The sequence below is a fragment of the Zootoca vivipara genome, chromosome 7, assembly GCF_963506605.1.
Source record: "Zootoca vivipara chromosome 7, rZooViv1.1, whole genome shotgun sequence".
In the NCBI taxonomy this organism is placed as follows: domain Eukaryota; kingdom Metazoa; phylum Chordata; class Lepidosauria; order Squamata; family Lacertidae; genus Zootoca; species Zootoca vivipara.
The window spans coordinates 20,921,396-20,944,401 of NC_083282.1; the positions used below are offsets into that span (position 1 = coordinate 20,921,396).

The 23,006-nt window shown below is 41.1% G+C and overlaps 1 protein-coding gene across 2 annotated transcripts in view; it reads left to right on the forward strand.

The window, feature by feature from the left end:
• Nucleotides 1–23,006, forward strand: part of ABCD3 (ATP binding cassette subfamily D member 3) — a 46,122-nt gene that overhangs the window by 17,690 nt on the left and 5,426 nt on the right. Inside the window, exons 3-21 of one of the 2 annotated variants that reach the window (XM_035121924.2) lie at nt 2,788–2,886; nt 4,451–4,539; nt 6,849–6,918; nt 9,500–9,597; nt 9,773–9,896; nt 10,605–10,661; nt 12,055–12,197; nt 12,890–12,959; nt 14,524–14,593; nt 15,385–15,482; nt 15,573–15,664; nt 16,160–16,248; nt 16,331–16,403; nt 18,090–18,153; nt 19,456–19,533; nt 19,624–19,689; nt 19,779–19,868; nt 20,677–20,796; nt 22,740–22,844. In XM_035121924.2, coding sequence (XP_034977815.2) covers nt 2,788–2,886; nt 4,451–4,539; nt 6,849–6,918; nt 9,500–9,597; nt 9,773–9,896; nt 10,605–10,661; nt 12,055–12,197; nt 12,890–12,959; nt 14,524–14,593; nt 15,385–15,482; nt 15,573–15,664; nt 16,160–16,248; nt 16,331–16,403; nt 18,090–18,153; nt 19,456–19,533; nt 19,624–19,689; nt 19,779–19,868; nt 20,677–20,796; nt 22,740–22,844 — 1,695 coding nt within the window. Of the gene's footprint in view, nt 1–2,787; nt 2,887–4,450; nt 4,540–6,848; nt 6,919–8,025; nt 8,096–9,499; nt 9,598–9,772; nt 9,897–10,604; nt 10,662–12,054; nt 12,198–12,889; nt 12,960–14,523; nt 14,594–15,384; nt 15,483–15,572; nt 15,665–16,159; nt 16,249–16,330; nt 16,404–18,089; nt 18,154–19,455; nt 19,534–19,623; nt 19,690–19,778; nt 19,869–20,676; nt 20,797–22,739; nt 22,845–23,006 lie in introns of both variants that reach the window. The other variant, XM_035121923.2, reaches the window with a different exon arrangement.

A 23,006-nucleotide genomic window follows, 5' to 3' on the forward strand; every position in this document is an offset into this window, starting at 1 on the left:
GAAGCTGGGTTTGTCCTCACCCCCCTCTCCTTAGCTCCTGGACCCCCCCCCTGCCACCAGGAGGCCCCAAGACATAAGGAGAGATTGAGATAGGTAGCCCCCCAACCATTTATATCCTCCAGCATAATACACAAACAAACAAACAATTAAAAAATATCAATTTCTTACTTTGTTAGACATTGTATTTGTGACTTCCTCAGATCCCTTCTTCCTGATTTTCATAATTCTTAATATAATTATGGCAGGTTTCTTATTCATAATTCCAATTCTTATTCTTAAAAATCAACATTATTTCCCACCTCCTTCGTGCCGCCTCCCCACAGGCCCCCTCCTGCCACAAGAGGCACCTATGTGGTGCGACCATCCAAGGGAGGTCTATTTTGTAGTTGGGTCTCCTTCCACCCCTCCCTCCCCCCCCAGAGCCCCCCCCTGCCACCAGAGGCTTCGGGTCGATAGGGAGGAAGATAGGTGGCTATCCCCCCAACTACCTAACTAAACATAGCATTACTACTCCACAAATCTAAAATTTCTTTCCCCAGCCCTTCCTCCACCTCCCATAAGAAATGTCAATTGTTACATATTATTAATATCTCTAACCAAACATATTAACATTATTCTCTTAAATGCCCTCTCCTCCCCCCCGGAGTCTTTCCCCCATTTGGTCCAGCATTTCCTTCATCAAGCCAAGATTTCAGAGCCGTTTTTCAGCCAGCCTAAATACCAGTTTACCAGTTTTTCATCCCACACCAAATCTGTCCCAGTTCAAAATTCCGGTCTCTGTCCTCCCCTCCCTCTGCCTTCTCCCCCCCTCAATCTCACTTCTCCCTTTTCCATTTCTCCCAGTTTCCGCATTTTCAAAAATCATTTTCCATTGGGGGTGATGCTTCTCCACAGAGATTGCCTTCTCAATTGAGTTCCCAGAACTGCTGATGTTAGTACTCTTCTCTTCATCTTCTTCTTTTCCCACCTTTTGTTGAGCATCATCCTCTTCTTGATTTTTGAGATCCCTTTCATTTTCAGAAGTAGCCTCTTGGTCCTGTCCGTGGTCCACTGTACTCGCCAGCGGTGAACTAAATTGTTCCTGTCCCTTTAAGAGATCTCTCATGTCTCCTAGAATTTCCAAGTAGTTTAGCACAGTCTGCTGGAAGGCTGCTGAATAGGGTGTTGACATTCTTTCTTAACCACAAACAGAATGAAGATTAGAAGACAGTAGACACTGGAAATTTCCTTCCTTAAAAACGGTGACCTCCATCCTGGCTAACCATTTTCCAAGTCTTTAACATCTTCCAATATCAAATAACGTCCTTAACGAAAATTTTCTCCTTCTTTCCCTTTTTGACAGCTGTCAAATTTATTTCTTAGTAACCTTGCTGAGCCTCGTAGGGTGCCAGCTCCAGGGTCAAGAAGGGGTTGAAAAAAAAGCTTTTTTTCTTTGGAGTTATAAAGGCAATCATTCTCCCTTTCGGCTTAGGGATATTTTCGCGCCTCTAAAGTCCACAGTAGGAAGAGATCGACTTCCGTTTTTTGGAATCTCTTCCTATAATTCCAATTAAATTTCGATAATTCCAATTAGAGATTTCACTTACTTTGTCCAGATCTTTTGTTTCTTTGGAAGAATCTGCCGCTTGCTGGTAGAAGACTCGGGGCTTCGCTTCTTGGAGGTGATGGTGGTGCCCAAAATGGCTCCCGCAACTCCACTCCGCTGGCTCTCGGCTGGCTCTACTGAGTCTCCTGGGCAGCAGAGGAATCGTGAAATTTTGGAGCTCTGCTGGGCTGCTAAGCCCCCGGGACGCTCTTCCCAGGGTTCTTGTGGGGAATCCGCGCGCCCCGCGGATTCCCCCCCCCCGCAATGCCAGAGACCTCAGAGCTCGAGGTCTCTGCGTCCTCTTGCCAGCGTAGCAGACCGGAAGTCTAAAATATCAATGTGGCTTTTCTGTAGTGTTTGCAAATGAAAATACTTTGGATAAATTTGTATTTTGCATTTTGTACGGACAAGAGAAAGTATATTTTAAATGGTGCTAATGCTTGGGCACTATACCTTTCTTTTCCGAGCACTCTGAAATATATTAAATAATACTGGTTTTTCTTTCTTGTCCATGTTTCATAAAGGAAACATTTCTGATGCTTTTTTGCTTAGTTTGTTTACCACTGTGTGACTTTTCCCCATCTAGCTTTAGTTTGGAAATATTGCAAAGTGTGATGCCTATGTGTATTGTTCAATTCTGCTTCTGATGTATAGAAGGGCCATGCACCCATGGGTTTCAATGCCAGGATAAGGAGAGATCATTAATCCTCCTCCCCATGCAGTTTACACCTGCAATGAGCAGCAGAATAATTGTTTGGAAGAAAGCACCCAGACTTCCTGTGTGAGATAACAGAATAGATTCCTTGCTTACTCATGAGTAGATCTGATTGGAAATGCTGTAGCCCACTGCTTCTTGAAGTAAAACCTTCTCCAGCTAGGTCCTCTTCAGGCTTTTATTGGGTGTGCATTGGCCGGCAAGAATCTTATGCGGCAAACTGGAGCCTCCAAGCTAATGGATCCATTCATGAGTAAGTACTGGTGACTGCAGGCAAACATTTTCCTCTTTGAAAAAATGGAAGGTTATGTAGTATTTGGTAGATTTAGGGTTCCAACAGCAATTCATGTAGAATGGGTTGACTGTTTCAGAGTGATTAAAATACAGTTGTATGCATGGCATCTAATACTATGCTGTCAGTTGACCAATATGGAATGCAAAAAGAAAACAGGAAGATAATTGTCTTGTGTTATCTTTTCATGTGCAGAAAGAAGTCAAGAAGGAACGAGCTGTAGTAGACAGAGTATTTTTTGCAAGAATACGACAAATCCTGAGCGTTATGGTCCCTAGAACATTTTGTAAAGAGGTAAGCTGCAAATGAAGAACAATCAACCTGTCTAATTATGTTGCTTTTACCTGTCACCGTGATTCTGATAATCTGGTCACTTTCTGATGTCATTTATATCAAACTATTTTCCAGGCAGCCTTTTCAGTTACCAGTATTAAGTTGGGCTCATAGTAATGGCTTACAATATGCATTTTAGATTCAAATTGATGGGTTCCAATATACATTATTTCTCATATATCTGATGACTTAAAAATTGAGGACCATACAACTTATTCCTTTTTTAAAAAAAAAATTTAAATACTTTTTATTAAAGATTTTCTTGTGTTACTAGCAAATAAACAAAAGAAAAAAGAAAAAGTACATATAGTGTCTCCACTTTCAAATCATAGTCTTTTTTACAGTTTGTTCGCATTCAGCACAAGACAATGACTTATCCCACTCAACAGCATATGAATTGATATGGCTATACAACCCCCACCCAACCATGCACACATACATACATACATACATACAAACAAACAAACAAACAAACAAACAAACAAACAAACCACACTGCAACCAACTGAATATAACCACCAAGCTCTAGACCTCCAATCTCTCACAATGCCAATAATATATAGGTATATACACCATATATGTAAAGAACCTACTGACATGATGCTGACACAAAATCCCTGCATGAACACCATGCAATAGAACTAAATATCATTACCCCTCTCCCCACATTTTCTCTTTACTTTCTCTTTTCCCCCAGCTGCACAATGTTTATGATTCCTTATTCATATGTCATTGAATATCTATTGATAACATCAAGAAAATTGGGTATTGCAGACCTGCTGTGAGAACTGAGCCTCATAAATATGGGACGCAGCAGTGGCTATAGATGAATTTACATAAGATGGTTTCTACTATTTTCTTTAGCCTAGCTTTCTGTTTAATCCAGGTTAAAATGTTTTTCAGCTTTTTATTTAACTTCACAGCATTGCATCCAGATTTGCCCTTCCAAGAATGAAAGGGTCCTTCTATTCCAGAGGGAAATCCAGTGAGGGGAGAGAATTTGTGCCAATTCCCCTTCTACCTGCAGCCCCCAACACTGCCTCTAAGACTTTTCTGAAGGGTCACCCAACCCTTTAGAGCAGCATTGTTCAGGGAGGGGGCAGAACAGTCTTTTCCAGCATACAGGGAGAAAGGGAGTCCATTTATATTGTTCCACATACGGTAGCACCTCATGGTTGAGATTTGCCTAGAGGCAGTCTGGATCCAACACATAGACATTTCCTGGCCTTTTTCTTAAAATAAACTTTTCCTGAGTCTCTGGTGAAGGCCAGCCGAAACTCAGGGGCAAGGGAGCCACCAGAAGTGTCCAATCATAGGATCTTAGTGATGAAGGTGGAGCATAAGGAATCAGGCGGTCCTTAAGGTATTTTGGATGAAAGTTATTTAGTTGAACCTGGACTGTTAGCAAATGACTAAAATTTGTGCCCTGTCCTTTGTAATTGAAGAAAGACTCTAGGCTGTTTGTAGAAAACTCATTAAGGAATGATCATCTGTGAACACTGACACCTCACTTTACTTTTACTAGACAGGTTATTTGCTACTTATTGCAATGATGCTGATACTTCGCACATACTGTGATATTTGGATGATTCAGAATGGAACCGTTATTGAGAGGTAAGCATTTCTTATTTGATCCTTGCGTGATATACCCGTGTGACGTATAAGATTGCAATAACTAGGGACAAAGGTTGCATAAAATGGATTGGCAGTTGACTTAGATGTAAGAAGATAATGGGATGGGAAGGTAAATTATTTTCGTGCTGTGAGAATGAACCAAAAAGAGCCTCTAGCTCTTATTTCTCTTCTTGTTCTCTCTTGTAGCTGTGTGGAAGAGAAGCTGTGAATTCTAAATTAACCACAGTTTGATCATGACTTGTTCTTCCTAATGATAGTTAAAAGAAATCTCAATTTACAGAGTTCAGAAGTCATGGGGAACTGTGACTAGTTTAAATTCAAATGCAGATGTTTTCAGGTTCTTCTCACATTGAGGAGGGGAACACCTGGGCTTGAGGCTTGTCACAGCTCATTCTGGTAGCAGGAAACCCTTCCTTCCCTCTGGCCCTGTTTGCATATCATAGCTTATCATTGTTTAGTGCTATATATCCAAGCTGGAACAAGACTAAGCATAGCTTCATCACCCTCCCACATGAACCTGAGTGAAACTTTGGCTTGCATAATCTCCTGCTCTCGTGTGTTTAGTTTCACTTTTTCAGACACCTGGTTTTGCATACGAACCAGACACTGTGGTTTAAAACAAACTCTAGTTACTTAAACATTCCATATTTATCCCCTGTGGCTTGAAGCTGGCTTGTTTTGAAGAATACAAAACAGAGTTTGTTTTAAACCACAACAGCCGGTTCCCACACCACAAGCTGAGATTACATTAAACGCTGCAGAAGTACTTGTTTCAGATGCAGGGGGAGCACAAGTCTTTCCTCAGCCTTGTTCCAGATTATGCATCTCTCACTAAACCATGGTTTAGTGTGTTGCGCAAAAGGGACCGATAACATCCATTAGGCAGTCAGTGGCCTAGCTCGTACATCTCATTAAACCATAGTTAAAAACTTAAGTATGCTTAATGGGAATGAGTAGCATGCTGGGTATGTCCACTGAAAAGTTATTATTTCATTCATCCTTGACTTGTGCTGCCACCACACCACTGTGAAAAGAGTCAGGGTTGTTGTGATGTCCAAATCTGGTTTCTTAGATTGTCTTTCTCCAAATACAAAACACAAGCAATAAAGCATGAAGAAACTACAACACTCTGAGTTTGGACGTCATGACAAGCCAGACCATCTTGTTTCCCATCAACATGGCATGAGCAGGAGTGGAGTGAGAACTGTTCATCATGCTACACATTCGCATTACAGCAGGCATCCCCAAACTGCAGCCCTCCAGATGTTTTGGCCTACAACTCCCATGATCCCTAGCTAACAGGACCAGTGGTCAGGGAAGATGGGAATTGTAGTCCAAAACATCAGGAGGGCCGAAGTTTGGGGGTGTCTGCATTACAGCATAGTTTAACTATAGTTTAATGTAACAATAGCCAATATGGTCCGTCCGTCCATCTGTTCCCCCCCCCCCCGATATGTGGGACTACAACTCCCATCATCCTTGGCTATTAACTATGCTGGTTGAAGCTGATGGAAGTTCTGGTCCATGACATCTCAAGGTGTGTATGTGGAATGTTAGCTACTGATTTAATATGATATGTGAACCAAGCCAATGTAGCTATAATTGTCATGAGTGAAAGCTCAATCCAAGCAAACAGTTGACAGGATACCGGTAGGGGGGAGGGACCAATTTGTGGCAAATTTCCTATTTGTTGTACAAAATATAAATCAGGATAATTTATTTCTGTGGGGTATAATCTGCAAATAAAATACAGTTTTGTAGGCAGAAGTGATATTCAGAGACTATCTGTGTTTTAAAAGAAGAGGAATGTGCTCGAGTTTTGGTTTCTTGTTTGGGTTTCATAATACAAAAAGTGAACCAATTGTACACAAAATGCCATTTGACTTTATTATTTTTATCTTGCACATTTAGTTCTCTGCTAAATCAGTTTCATGCCTGTCATGTCAGCAGTAATGTTGATATAGTGGTACCTCGGTTTTCGAATGTCTCTGTTGACAAACATTGCGGTTTTCGAACACTGTAAACCCAGAAGTAAATGCTTCCGTTTTCGAACGTACCTTAGAAGTCATGCCACGCAACTTCCATATTGAGTTTTTCGTATCAAGTTTTCCGTATTGAGGCTTCTGTATTGAGTTTTCAGTTTTCGAATGTTTCAGAACTTGAACTGTCTTCCAGAACAGATTATGTTCGAAAACCGAGGTTTCCACTGTACACTGTAAAAATATATAATGGTAGCAACTCTTCAGTCATTAGCAGAGCTGTTAAATTATGTACATTTTTTCTTGCAGTGCAATCGTAAGCAGGGATCTGTCGCTATTCAAGAAATCCTTTTTTAAATTTGTAGTTTCCATTCCACTGGTAAACAGATATTGTTAATATTAGCATGCACCTGTTACCTTTATGCTGTGATAACTGATGCATAACTGAAGCAATTAGCTTTTTCCCTTCCAGTTTATGTCTTCAGAAATTTAGTTTGAATAATGTCAACTAAATTGTACAGTTTATGGTGCTCCTGTGGCTTTTTCATTTTTTTATTTTAATTGCTTCAGAATGTATGGTCTTACAAGTTGTACTGAATGGTGTCGGTTATCTTCACTGTTGCTTTCTACCTCTTCCAAAGCAAACCCCTTTGACTTGGCAGAAGAGAGAACAAAGTAAACCATTCCCCAGCCTCTCTTCAATTCTCATTCTAGATCAAGGCATTACCAGATGGTCAGAACTTCTCAGTCCTCACTACATTTTTAAACCCTTGTCACCATTCACCTACCCATTCCTGAGCTTGCCCTCTCCCCACCCTCCACTGTTTTTGGTTTCTCCTCACATTTTTTTGGGGGGGGAGGGGAACACACCTTTCTTCATTTCTAATCCTGCTAATCAAAACGTTTGGGCTCAGTGGGCCAAATGCTATTTATTCATTTATTTCCAAAGGAAATGAAGCTGCCTCTTCAAGTGGTAGCCCATTATAGCTCCTTCCTCCTCCCATCCCGGTGTCCTGGTGTCCTGAGGTCATTGGGATGCATATTTCTTTGTGAACAGAAGCTGAATGGGAGAGAATGAGGAGAGGGCATGAGGACATAGTGATAAGTTGGGCAACTGTACATCACGGAGGGGTGGAATTCAACACTGAGCTTGTTCCGTGACAGCCCTATTGTTCCCTTCCATGGAGAGAGAAAGCTTCCTGGAAGCCCCGCAGCCCTCCCCATGTTAACAGCTTCTATAGTTAGTTGTTTTAGAGCTGCAGTGGAAACGCAGAGAAGGGTTTCGGCAGACCAGCTGTTGCTTTGTTGGCAGATGTGGGAGCACATCTGTATGCCTGTATGGTGGAACTAGAGTCCTGCTGCTTTCTTTGTTGAACTTCTTGTCCTGTGTTCACCTTAAATGGCTTTCTACTTTGCCTTCATGGAACCATTGAGGGATGGGCTTTGCTTCCCTTACGCCTAACATTTTGCATGTGGTGGTTTGCAGTGCTATCATTGGCCGCAGCAGAAAAGATTTCAAGAGGTACTTGTTCAACTTCATCGCTGCTATGCCTGCTGTAAGTGTTGACATTGCTTTTGTAAATGTGACCAATTCCAACTTCTCAGATGAGCTCCAAAGTTAGCTGTTGTGTTTTAAAAATTGAAATGGCATGTTGTTGTTGTTTTTTAAAAAAACTTGCACATGCATCTAGGGTCATAATTAATCCCAAAGGGCTGTAAATATAATGCTTTAACTTAAAGACAGTGAGATAAATTTGACTCTAGTTTAAAGGTTGAGGGGTGTGTGTGAAATACTCCACATCCAGAGTATTTAGGGGTATAAGTAATTTCTTTTAATGCAGACAGCAGCTAAGATGAAGAAATGTTAGCTATTCATGTTAGTTTTTATATTCATCCCTCTACAAGATTTTTAGTTGAAGAAAAAATTACATAAATATGGTATTGGCAACTGGTGAGAAGTGGGCATTAGAGATCCGGGGGGTGGGGGTGGAAGAGAAAAACAACTTTTCAGCCTTTGAATAGTGATATCACTTTGTGGCTGCAGGATTTAGACTAGGGATGCCACATGTAGTTGATGGATCAGATTAATCAATTTAAGAATATATTTAAGAATACTTGGACTTGAAATGGTGTCCCAGATTCACAGATGAGCAGATTCACCATTTGCAGATGGTAAGTGCCATCTTAAAACAGCTGTTCTCTTCGATATGTGAGAGAAGAGGGGATGATTCAGTGACACCTGTGTGCATCATCTAAAAGAAAAGAGCATGGCTTATATACAGAGGTGGTGTTCTACTAGTGGAAAACTTCACTGCTCACCAAAGAGCTGTTTCTGACCTTGGGGAAAGTGCTGTATGAGAAATGTAGCCCCAAATCCAATATAACCTCTTCCATTTCTGGAAACTCTTACACAACCAACCATAAATAAATAAATCATAAAAACAAAACAAACCCCATAACAGACACAGGAAGCTTTGGCAGCACACTGGTAACAAAACAACATCATTTGAATCCAGGAGTGGATAATCTTTGGCCCTCCAGATGTTGCTGAACTGCAACTCCTTTCAGCCCTAGTAGACATAGTCAGTGGAATGTTTTCTGTTACCTTACATGATATTTCTTGGAAATGGCACTAATACACCTTCCACTCAGTTCTCTGGATCCAAGCCCGTGTTGTTGTTTAAAACTATTTTGAATACAAATTTATGCAGATTGACAGCACAATCCCATGCATGATGCTCAGAGGTAATTCCTACTGAGTTTATTGAAGCATACTTCTGAGTAATCTTATATGGGATTGCAGCGATTGGGCGATGATCCTGGTTTTTAACATGCCATCTGAGCTAACCTAAGGTGGAGGGTTTCATGCAGCTTAGACTTTGCCCACTTACTGATGCAAAGAAGCAATCCTTATTTAGCTTATTTGAGTTTGTGTAACATTGTACTGCTGCTGTTCATAGATCTCACTGGTGAACAACTTCTTGAAGTACGGGCTAAACGAACTTAAGTTGTGTTTCCGTGTTCGACTCACCAAGTACCTATATGAGCAATATCTTCAGTAAGTGACTAATTCCCCTCCCTCCAATATTTTTAATGATTTAATATAAATTTAAATTTAAACCAGTCATAAATCATGTGCTTAATTGTTAAAAATGCTATCAGTTATTTATAAAATGCATGATTCCATAGAAAATGCCACATTAATCTAACTCTCTGATTTCCACACATTTTAGGACTTACACCTATTACAAAATGGGGAATCTGGACAACAGAATAGCCAATCCAGATCAGCTGCTGACACAAGATGTAGAAAAGTTTTGTAACAGTGTAGTAGACCTGTATTCAAACCTTAGCAAGGTAAGTTTAAAGAGGAGCCATTCTTTGGTAATTTCATAATCTGCATAATTAAGCTTCATTTTAATATTTGTAGGATAGAAGTATATTAATATCAGCGTGTAACTGTTTAGCATAATCACTTGCATTAAGTCCAGCACATTACTTGAGTCAGCCACATCAAAGATAGTTCTAGTCCACAAGTTATTAGGCACCACACTGCAAATGACTTCAATGTCTTTCATTTAGGGCATGTCACATGCAACTGAAGTAGTTTTAGTTGAGCTGCTTCTTCTTTCCACACATTCTGTTAAGCAGCTTGCAACACCATGTTTGCAATCTATGGCTTCTTGTCTGCCAACCCACATCCAGGCCCAGACTGTTGTCTCTCTCGTTTGGGTCCTCTTGTGTACTTGAAAGACTTTCTCAGAGACGGTTTGTTGAGCAGACGGCACAAACTAAAATAGATAGGCTGAACAGATAGGATGGTGTATATTATTGCATTACGTTTTGAACTCTTTGTTTTCTAAATTGAATGGAATGTCTGATTTCTTGGAGAATGAATATAAATCTTATATTTCAGTGTTGTGTGGGCTAATTTAGCTGTGTTTATTTGCAGAACATGACATTTTGTTTAGAAGTTGTGTACTTCTTGGACTTTTTGAAAGTTGTGTGTCTTTTTTTGGCTTTTTTAGTTATCATGATAACTAATATTAAACCTTCTCTTAACAGCCATTTTTAGATATCGTTTTGTATATCTTCAAACTAACAAGTGCAATAGGAGCTCAGGTAAGATCACGTTTTTCATCATCTACAGTAATTGTTTTGCAAATGACCCATTTGTTCTACAGCACAAGCAGTGTATTAACAGGGAAGTTTCTATAGATCTAGTATTCAGAAACATTTGGAACCAAAGCATTTAGAAATTGAACAAACACTCCAGGCCATTTTATTCCACAACCGCTCTTGAAAATTTCTCAAGTCAATGCTGATGTCACTGGTAATATGTTGAAAGATGAGGGGAAGCCACAGTTGAAACTTTATAGGCTAATTTCATAATATATGGACAAACAAGTCACCAGTGTATACAATCCATGCTCTCTTGGAAGGTGATTGCATCATAGCCAATCTGTTGAATTTTCATTGGCTTCCATTTCTGAGTGAATGTAATGGTTTGCCAATAGTTCAACGTCACTTTTTGTGGAAGTGTTTGTCCTAAAAACCCTTATCCAGTCTGAGGTAGATTCAACCATGTGAAAAAAGAAATTATCACATGTCTGCATTCTTTCCTGTGTGTGGTTCAGCTTGCTGTGTGCTAAGAGTGTATTTTACCACATTTCAGCCTATTATTATCCCTTTCTGGTAATAAGACTCCACTGCATCTGTCCCATAATTCAGCACAACAGAAATACCATTAGCTCAGGCTAAGGTCCTGCATCTTAATGGGTTCATTGGTACCTTAAAAGAGAAGCCAGAGCTGTCCATACTAATTTTTTGTTCCGATACATGCAGCTGAGGATTGTAACAGTCTTGCTCGGTTGTATACCTGGATGCTGAACTGCAGTGAATCTCTCAGTAAAATTTAACTATGGCCACGTTTTTATGCAGATTATTTACCTTGAGGTAAATCCCACTGAAGCTCAATGGAACATCTGAAGAGATTTGTATAGGATTGTATTACCAATTTTCCCCGTGCCTCCTGCAACCAGTCCTACATCTATTGGTCTCATCAGTATATTTCTTTGAGAAATGTTTTCCGCAGTGTTCATTTCCCCCCAGAAAGTTAACTTTTCCCTTGAATAATTATGTTGAGCAATCCCTTATGTGTTTATGCAGAAGTAAATCTCACATTGTTTTGTGGGACTTATTCCCAGTTAAGCGTGGATAGGATTTCAGCTTTAGGTTAGAAAGGATTTGAATATATTGTTGTCAATATAAAACAATGCTGTACAAGCATTCCTAAAGTCTTCTTTATTACAGGGAGCCATACACACAGATACTTTTAAAACTTTCAAAACTCTTATTTGGTTTCCTTGCGTTCTCCCCTACTTAAGATACTTGAGGGAAAATCAAACTTATACATGTCTTCTTCACACATACATGTGCAAATGTTAATTTAAAAAACTGTGGTTGCTAACCAGTTTGTTCTGGAATTCTTGTCATATTTCCTACATATTTATAGGGCCCTGCTTCCATGATGGCCTACTTGATTGTTTCAGGCTTTTTCCTTACACGTTTAAGAAGGCCCATTGGTAAAATGACTATCACAGAACAAAAATATGAAGGAGAGTACAGATTTGTCAATTCCCGCCTCATTACAAATAGGTATGCATTTGTTTCAAGGCAAAAAAAATTTGGGGGGGGGTCATAAAGACCAACTAAGAAATAAGATCCTTTCTGTGTTTCTTTATTTTCAAAATTTGTAAACTTGCACTTATCACAATCCTCAAGATCAGCTGTTCTCCTGAATTCCTTGTAGTTAAAACAACTAAAAAATTCTGAATTATTTAATGCTTCTTATTGTGCCATTTCAAAGAAGGGACCGTTTTCCTGGACTGATATTGTAGCAGCTTTGAAGTGTGGTCTACAGATGCTATAGTCCACATAGAACGAAGTGTTAGGGTAGAGTAGTGCTTTACTCTGCAAATGGTGGGGATCATGCTTTTGAATTCTCCCATGTGGTATTTTGTGTGTGTCTTTAATCCTGCACATAGAAACTTAGCCTAGCAAGAAGAGAGGTTCACCCTTTTCTATTCTAATGTTTGACTAGCAAGAAGGATTTTGGGAGAGTGTTTTTGTGTGTGTTTTTACCAGGGTGGGGGTGGGACATTCAAAATTGTGATCACCTACCTGCAGACAAAAGTGGTGGGACCAGTCCCTTCTGCCACCCCTTGACTCTTTCACCAGATTTCTACCTCATTCTTCTGTACAGGTAGCCCATGTTTGATTTCTAGTCACTCTTGTTGGAGGTAGTCCATGCATTATCATCATTCTTCTTTTAATTTCCCTTTCTGCAGTGAAGAAATTGCTTTCTATAATGGGAATCAAAGGGAAAAACAAACAATTCACAAAGCTTTCCACAAACTGGTAAGTTAGCATGATGATGTGTGTATGGCTCTTTTCAGAAGAACTAGAGGGATATCTTAATGAGATGATCATCTAATGAAATTATGTCATTTTTAAAAAATCTATATTTTTCCCAAACACAGTGCATAAATTACTTCGTGGAATGTATTGCCACAGGCTATCTTATTATATATTGTACTACATTATTGCACGTATTGCCCACTTTTCTTTGAATTCACTTTGGCATATGGTTGTCCCCCTACCCATTCTGTCCTTGCAACAGCCTTGTGAGATAGGCTAGGTTGAGAGATAGTGATCTGCCCAAGGTTTCCTAGTGAGTGAGCTTCTTGGTTAAGTGAGGGGTTGATTTCTGATCCCTCAAGTCCTAGCCCTGTAACCATTAAAAAGGATGCAATCTGCCAAGCACTAATTTTGTATCGTCCTGTTCGATTTAGTGAGCCACCCCAAGGTTGCTTAGATAAATGAATGTTGTGAAACAGAAGTTGCTTAGTGACTTTGTAACCAAAGGATTTAGCAAGGTTTGAAAGAGGATTTAAGTTTTCCACAAAAGAATAAATGGGGTGGGGGGTGGGGGTAGTGTATCTTTATCATTTGGATGGTATGGCCTTCGACTTGGTGTAAACGTATTCGATTTAAAGAAAAACTGCAGGAATTTGGGGATTATATTGGAATATGGGCAGAACTGAACAAGACAGTGGCAGACCTGTGCTTTCAAACATGTATTACCACCCAACAACAGTAGATTTCCAATGAAGGTGTGAGTCAGGGTGCTGGGCTCTTCTGCTTGCTGCTTCCCTCTTCCCCAACTGTTTTTCTCCCAACTGGGCTTTTTAAGAGTGGAAGTGAGCCTAGCTGGAAAGAAAGCAGGCTAAGGAAGTGCTGAGCACCCACCCATCATAACTCCATGGGAAATTACACTCCTCACAGCCATCCCACTGCTGCACTGCTGTTCAGTGCTCTCTCCCCGCCTTGGTGCCTGCACTGTCTCACTCCACCCTGACCTTTTTCTGAGATGGTATGCTTAGATTCATTAGTTTTACTTTTAGCAGACAAGTTGCCTGCAACAGGTTTTTTTGGCATCCAAGTTGCTGAGGCACCAGAAAGTGCTTTGGGAGGTGTTTACCTATTCACTTTGAGGCACCTCCTACAGCTCTCACTTCCCTCTGAAGCACCCTGCTTTGGCCAAGGACTTGGGTTTGTTTGTTTATAATCCACTGCACATTCCTAATATACTATTGTGTGTGCAAATATATATTACCCTTTCTCATGTGCTTGCTTAGCATTACTTGTGAAAAGACTAGTCATCCTTTTCAAATGAAAGTTGGGAATTTCAAGCTTACCAAAAGTGGGATAGTGGCTATGGAGTGCCCAACCTTGGTGGAACAATTCCCTCTTGTGCACTGTAGTGTGTTTCAACATTCATTTGCTTATTGCTCCTGCAAACGTACATATATTTTAATGCTGACTTGGCAGAGAACTAGACTGTTTCAGAAGCTATTGATTCAGTGCTTTAAATATATAGAATATCTTGGAAATAATTCTCCCCCTTTTTCCATTTCAATAGGTAGAGCACTTGCACAATTTTATTTTGTTCCGGTTTACTATGGGCTTCATAGATACCATTGTTGCCAAATGTAAGTGTGCATAACATATCCAAATGTAAGTGTGCATAACACCCCCGGCCCTGTCTCCGAGTTTTGTGTGATAATGCTACCAGAGGAAAAAGAAATTGCATTGGTGGTTGGGGTGGGAGGAGTTGGCTGGAAGTCACTTTAGGTTGTCCTGGGCAAGATAGAGCGACTAATGAATTTATTAAATAATAATAATAATAATAAGTACAATAACCTCACTCTCAATTTGTTGACTTCAGTGGTGCACTTAGCTAATTTTAGACTCTGTACTCAATTAGATGGTAATGTATTAATTCGCTTACTACATCAGCCAACTCTGCTGTGTTTGGGAGCCCTCCTCATTTTGTGTAGTGGATCCCCTTAACTTCTGCCCCAAAGTCCTGTCCTGACAATACTACTGGTTAGCTTATATCCAAAATCACCTTGTAGAAGAAGCCAAAGGGCACTTCTCCATTATTTCATTTCCACAGATAATCCACTCCTTTTTAGCACCTCTATCATGTCACATCAAAGACGATCCTCTCCAACCCTCAGAACAAATGTTCGGGGTTCTTTAGTCAGGAGGGGGGGGGGATGGAAAAGTAGCCTTGCTCAAGCATAGTTCCACTCACACTTTCTTGGATCCAAAAAACTGCAAACCCAACTGAAATGAGTATAACAGGTGAGTTTGAAGAGAAGTAAAGAATAGAGTTGCATGCTGTTGCTTAGTGTTGGGTTCATGTATCTTCCTCAAAATCATTGTAACCTTGTATTCATAGCTGTCTTTGAAATAAACTTTAAAAAAAATATTTCAGACCTTGCGACTGTCGTTGGCTATCTGGTTGTTAGCCGTCCGTTTTTGAACCTGTCTCATCCTCGCCATCAGAATAGTACCCATGCAGAACTTTTGGAGGTAAGCAATAATTTTCTGAGCTGAGTTATAGTGGACAGCATGCAATTTGCTCGCTTCCTCATGACCAACCCCACATTTTGTCACTTTAAGGATTACTACCAAAGTGGAAGAATGTTACTGAGAATGTCTCAAGCGCTTGGCAGGATAGTTCTCGCAGGCCGTGAAATGACACGGTTGGCTGGGTAAGACCATTAATATGTACCATTGCCATTATCTTCCCAATAATGTATAGCTGTCAGGGTATGGCTTGTTGGGACGTATGAATCTGGACTCATGGTTTGTTTCTATGCAAGCCATGAATGGTAACCAAGGTGTTGTTTTTTTTGCTTACCACGTGTGGTTTATTTGGGGGAAACAAATCAGGAACTGAGGTTCAGACATCGTGACAAACCAGGATCTGGCTTGTTTCCCAATGGGCGCTGGGGAGGAGGGGAGAGAGAACTTTTTAACAGCATGCATTAGCATATTCCTCGTCCACTGTGTAAATCATAGTTAATGGAAAAAATAGTTTAATGTGATTTGTGAATATAGTATGTAAATAAGACTTGCTTGCATTATTGCACCTTCATTTTAAGTTGTTTTGGTTATTTAATTAGCTTTTTGAAACATTTTAATTTTTGAAGAATATTTAGTAATGCCTTTTCAGTTTAATAAGGTGTCATTTTTTTAACTTTTAGGTTCACAGCTCGAATTACAGAATTAATGCAAGTTCTGAAGGAGTTGAACAGTGGCAAATATCAGCGGACTATGTTAGCCCAAGAAAAGGGTAAATGGCGGACTTGATGTGTCTTTAAACTCATAGCCAGACTTGTGCACTTTCTAATGCATGCGTTTCTTTTTCACTTAAGATTCAGAATTAGAAAAAGCTGTGCCACTGATACCTGGATCCGGGCGAATAGTCATCGCAGATAATATTATCAAGTATGTAAAGTATCTATTCTCTTGTTAGATTTTCTCTCATTAGCCTTCTTCAGTTCTATGCACCCACACTTTTACAATTTTGTTTCTAATTCAGTGCTCACCAGTCTGTTTCCACAATGCAGGACTCTGCGAATGTGCATGCTGCTCTGCAGCAGCTCCCCAAACCACTTTGCTCTTCCCTTGTTTTTTATATTTTTTATTTCCGGGCCATGGTGACCTAAACCAATATTTGATTTAGGGAATTATCTAATCCCAGACATGTGGTTGATTACTCTCTGTGCAGCCGAGGTTTGTTCTGAGCTGACCTTGTCCTAGTTCAGTTTGGCATGGGAGCAAAAAGAACCCCTCCGTAAGGAGAGATTTCGGCAGTCATTACCAGGCATGCTGTAGCAAAAAGAGAGAGAGAGAGAGACGTTAACCATGTAAGATTATACCAAAGGAGAACTTGAATGCAAATTGTACAAGCTTGCAGATAACTTACATAATTTGTATAGCCTGAGATCTTGGAGAGCTGCAGCCGGTTAGCACAGGCAATTGTCAGTCAATGATCTGCAGGTGAGGCAGTGGAAGTGTTGGACCAGTGCCTTGCCTCAGTAATGGACTGGATGAGAGCCCACAAACTGATGCTCAATCCAGGCACTGTTAGTGGGTGGTTCCCTAGACTAGATGAGTGGGAAGTCACCTGCTCTTGATGGGGTTACACTTCCTCTGAAGGAGCAGGTTTGTATCTTGGTGGTACTCCTGGACCCTTTGCTGTTTCTCGAGGCTCAGTGGCCCAGAGTGCCTTCCATCAGCTTCGGCTGGTGGCCCATCTATGCCCCTATCTGGAGGGGATAGCGTAACTACTGTTGTCTATGCTCTGGTAACCTCAAGGTTACTGCAATGAGTTATACGTAGGGCTGCCTCTGAAGACGGTTCGGAAACTTCAGCTGGTGCAGAATTTAGCAGCCAAGTTGCTCACCAGAGCAAGACGGTTTGAGCATATTACACCGATCCTGGTCCGACTGCACTGGCTACCAATTAGTTTCTGGACCCAATTCAGAGTGCTGGTTTTGACCTGTAAAGCCTTAAATGGCTCAGGACCGCAGTACCTCAAGGACTTCCTCTTTCCATATGAACCTACACGGACCCTGAGATCATCTTCTGAGGCCCTCCTTTGTGTACCTCCACCTCGAGAGGTCCGGAGGGTGGCAACACGGGAACAGGCCTTCTCCGCGGTGGCTCCCCGTCTGTGGAATGCTCTTCCCAGGGAGGTTCGCCTGGCACCATCATTATATCCTCTTTTTAACTAGGCCTTTGTTTGATCTGTTTGACATCCTATACTCTTTTAAAATGTGTTTTTTTTGGGGGGGTGCTATTTGGTTGTTGCTTTTATTTTTATTATGTATTTTGTGATTTTATATCACAGATTTTATTCTGTGAACTGCCCTGAGACCCCCGGGTATAGGGCAGTATATAAATCCAATGTTATTATTTTTTTATTATTATTATTTATTCTTATTTGTGTACGGCAGGTTTGGACTAGGTTCACGCTTGCCCACATTGATCATCTGATTGAAAGCATAGTAGTTTGACTTTACATCACCCGCTACTTTGTTTGTTTCATGGTAGGGCTGTGTCTGTGCATCTTCAGTAAGTATGGTCTCTTAGTATTAACAGCAAAGTATCTGTTTTTTTTCCTTGCAGGTTTGATCATGTTCCATTGGCAACACCCAATGGCGATATATTGATTAGAGACCTTAATTTCGAGGTATGTCATGACGTGAGCGATATCGTCTTGAAAGAATGGGATATGTCCGTTGTCTGTATGAGGGAAGCAAATTTATTTCCCATCCCCTACTCCTGAAAAACTTCTCTAGAAGGTCAGGGGAGCCTCCTAAAACAGTTTCAGAGTGCCAGTGTTACCCAAAATTGGGTGGAGGCACTTTGCATTAGCAGAGCTTTGCCTGATTTGGGGTGATTCCTCCTCTCCCAGTGTCTTCCACATAACATAAACCATGTTGTTCAGGAGGGTCCCCGTCCCACCAGAGAAGCTTTTCCGGGGCTGTGGAAGGGCAAGAAGGAACGGTAAAGATCCATAGACAGAGCCATCTGTTCACATAGAGTTTGGTTCTAACTCCAAGCATTCAGTAGGTGGGTAGAAAAATCTGAACTTTCTCATCAGAACATGTGAGAATAGGAACAATATTGATCAGGAACCCATGTGGACAACTCATGGTTTCCTTAGTTTTAGCCTAATAGTCCAGTTCATATGGTTTTTAACAGTGTTTCTGTACAGTTAACAAGTTTTTTGTTGTTGACCGTAAGTATTATTGGCAGCTCTGTGCGCAAATCTGCTGCACCAGCCAAATCACAGGGATTATATGTACATTGGAATCATAATCTTAACCAATTATAAACCACTAGGTGTCCCTGTTGGGCGACACTAAAGTGAAACTATTATAATCACGTGGGAGTTCAAGCATTTTCTTAAACATCTAGAATAATCCTAGATATAAGGAGATGCTGTACTAATTATAAAATGGGAAAGCAAGCCAATTTATTCTTTCATATATGCCTCCTCTTACGAATCAATGCAAAACGTGTTTACTCAGTAGTCATCTGAATTTAGTGGTATTTTCTTTTTAGTAAGTTCACTTAGGGAAGCAGTCTTCATTTGATAGCTTTCTGTAATTTCTTGTATCCTCAGATTCCTAGTTAAGTAGTTGCTAGCTTTTAAAGTTTAACTAAAGACATCCAATTGTTGAAACCGAGCAAAGGTTACATTGAGGAATTTGACTTTTTGGCTTAAAGGAACACAGTTGGTTCAGAATTTGTTTTAAAAACAATTTTGGCAACTCATTTGAAGTTTTCCGTATTGAGTGCTCATGCTTGAAAGAACATCGCGGAGCAACAATTTTGTTCAGTGAAATATTGATTCACAGGGTAAGGAGACCTGATTAATACAGTAGGTTGACCTGACATACAAATAAAACCTAAGCAGATACCCATATTGCTCATTGTCCTTTTTTTCAAAATATTTAAATACATGCTGGCCTGATTTGCATTCCAGGTCCGGTCCGGTGCCAATGTTCTGATTTGTGGGCCAAATGGGTGTGGAAAGAGTTCTCTCTTCCGTGTCCTTGGTGAGGTAAGTAAATGCAGGAGTAAGTATACCTTTGACATCAAAAGGCACAGAATCACAATTCATTAAATTTTATTATTCATTTTATCTTTGCAGTTGTGGCCCCTGTTTGGTGGCTGTCTGACTAAGCCTGAGAGAGGAAAGCTGTTTTATGTTCCTCAGGTAAAGCAAACTGCCATAGCCTTTGGCATTTCTTGTTGTTTTAAAAAATGTGCATCAAGTTGTCCTGATTCCTGGCAATTTACTTTCAGAGACCATATATGACTCTTGGAACGCTCAGAGACCAAGTCATCTATCCAGATACCGTAGATGACCAGAGAAGGAAAGGAATCTCTGACCAGGTAAAACAGTGTCCCAGTTATGATTATTTTGCTGTAAAAGCTGAAAGTTCACTGTAAACTTAGGTAATCATTAGAAATAGCAGCAAAACACTTTCATACAGTGTTTGACAGCATAGGTATGTTGCTTCTTTTCCGTAAGTAAACTTCATTTGACTGAAGCCATGGCCAATTCATGCAACCAATTTTGTTGTAGTTGCAGTGTGGTGAATGCTATAGCATCTGGCTTGTGCACCACTGAAGTTAAACACAGCGTACATGAGAAAGGGGGAAAGATGGATAGGCAAGTTCCATTATAATAGTTGGCTTGTGTAATACATCTCCTTTAGTGCTACTGGGCCTTTAAGGAGATGAAGCAAGATAGCTCCACATGCAGCCCAACCTAGTAGTGGCATAATGGCTGCTGCTACATCCTTTAATCTCCTGGTCCCTGTGCTCTGCTTTCCACTTGAGATGGGAGTCAAGATGCACAAAAGGGCAGATTCCTCACTGCTGTGTCCCTAATTGGGGAGCCCAAATGCATGGGAAGCAGAAGTTCTGATTACTTCCTGTCCCATCTCAAGGCCGAAAGGTGAGAGATTTGGTGGCACTCCACAGTGCAAATGGCTTTGCCCATCTCGGGTTTGGGAGAAAGTGGTGGTGTACTCGCTCCAGTTTGCTGGCAGGGCTTGTTATTGTTCAGTATGTGATAAAACATTTTGATCCTGACCATCTCAGCATCCTTTGGAGGTGGAGATAGTGGAGAAAACTGAAAGAAGTCATAAAACAAGTACATTTTCAAGCCTGTTGACCTATGCGGTTTTGCTTCCAGGTGTTAAAGGAGTACTTGGACAACGTCCAGTTGGGTCAGATCCTGGACCGTGAAGGAGGCTGGGATAGTGTTCAGGACTGGATGGATGTTCTCAGTGGAGGAGAGAAACAGAGGATGGCTGTATGTGGTCTTTATACTGTCGTTTTATAAAATGTTTGTATTTTCCAGCACCCCTTTTGACTGAGGACTAGGCATTAATTGTTTTAAGAACAGCTGTCAGGGACTGGAATGCAGAGACTGAAAAGTGGGTGAGATTGCCTCCCCCTTCTCCTGCCACTGTGACAGGGAAGAGGGAGAGAGTGTTGATTTACAGCCAAGCTATGAACAAGATAATCAGGCAGGGCTAGCAAGCAGCCTAGTTACGAGGATTTAACAGAAGCAGGAACAGAAATGGGGCTGACTGCAGGCACTTCATTAGACAGCATAGATGATCTACATTCCCCTCAAACATGAAGGTCTTTAAGGGTACAAGAGCATCACGTGCAAAGGAATTTGTCCAAGGGAAGACTCTGTAGGAGCACACATGTTGCTGGGAAAAAGGGAAGGAGGAGGAGTCAGAGTGAGCAACGTCATTATGGTGGCAAGACGTGAGTTATTGTCTGTTATCATAGAGACTAAATAAATCATAATTAAAGCTATCTTGTTTCCTCCTGACTCCTTGAAACCATCAGGAGGGGAGTGGGGGAATTCCTTAGGCCTGGCAACAGCAAAGCTGTTGTCCAATATTAAATATGAGCAAAATTGTCCATTATTAAATATGAGTACAGTTGCAGGCAGCGGTGCTTCTGAATACAGTTGCTGGAAACCACAGGAGGGGAAAGTGTTCTTGTGCTCATGTTCTTTTGGCGTATCTGAAAGAACGATGACTTAGGAAGGTTTATTTCTCCAGGTGAGACTAGTTGAGTATCTTGCCCAATATTTACTCTGACTGATAGTGGCTCTCCAGGATCTCAACCAAGGTTCTCTCCATCACCTGCTTTCTCACCCTTTAAATGGCTGGAGAAACCTAAAACCTGCAGCTCTCCAGATGGTGTTGGACTCCAGTACCTGTCAGCCACAGTTAACTCTGCCAGTAGTCAGGGATTATGGAAGCTGTAGTCCAGAAACATATTGAGGGTCATGTGTTCCCCACCCTGGCTCTACATGCAAAATGTGTTTACTGGAGTGCTACATGCCAAAATCCTAAGGACACTGATGCCCTCTTGAGGATTGTGGGATGAATTCGTATTGCTATGCAAGTGCTATAGTTTGAATTATCTCTTCCATATAATACGACATATTGATTTGGCTAGTTAAAAAGTTTTCTTGTATGCATTAGTTTGGGTGTACTATCTATATATGTTGTTGTTGTTTAGTCGTTTAGTCGTGTCCGACTCTTCGTGACCCCATGGACCAGATAAAAATGTAAAAAGGGCATGTGGGTTTGTGTCCATTTTTCTCCGAAACCGCTTCACCGATTGCGTTCAAATTTGAACACAACGTCCAAAGCGAATGTCCGAAGGCTCTTATAAGGTTTTCAAAGACAGATGCCACACCTCCGCCAGGTGAACCCCCCCCAAAAAAAACCTGTTCCAGAACGCACCACTCAGCCAAAAGTGCATGCTGGGAAAAGAACCAGCTTCCAAACCAGCGCCCTCTAGTGGAGGCTGCGCTGGTACTACATCTATAGAACCTTCCCTCTCAACAGCACCTCAGCTGCCGTTTACATACTAGGCCAAAGCCTTTACAGATTAGGCCGAATGGAGGTACTGACTCGCCTGGGTGGGGGTAGGAGGGGACGGGATAGATCAGGACATGGTGGGACCAGTCACAGGGATGCCCCGGGGGGTGGGGGGAAGAGGGGGCGTGATACGTCATGGGATGGGACAGGTTGGGGGGAATCACAGGGAAAACCCGGGGCGGAGGGGGCGGGATATGTCATGGATCGACACAGGGTGGTGGCAGTCACAGGGATTAGCCACGGCAACGGGTGGCAGGGCCAGCTAGTGCTTAATAAAAACGTAAACAAGAAATATGTCTCAGAAATATGTGTTAGATCTTTTGCATTTGGTCTTGCATTGCAGATGGCCAGATTGTTTTATCATAAGCCTCAGTTTGCAATTCTGGACGAATGTACTAGCGCTGTTAGCGTCGACGTGGAAGGCTACATCTACAGCCATTGTCGAAAAGTATGTATACATTCATCCATTCTGTTGTTCAGATTCCATTGTTTGCATTGTCAGTTAAGCTCTAACTTTGAACTATTCTAACAAGAAGTATCAATAAGATTTTATTACTATAGTGGCCCTATGTTCATATACTGTACCTAGATTGGGTCAACCATATCCTAG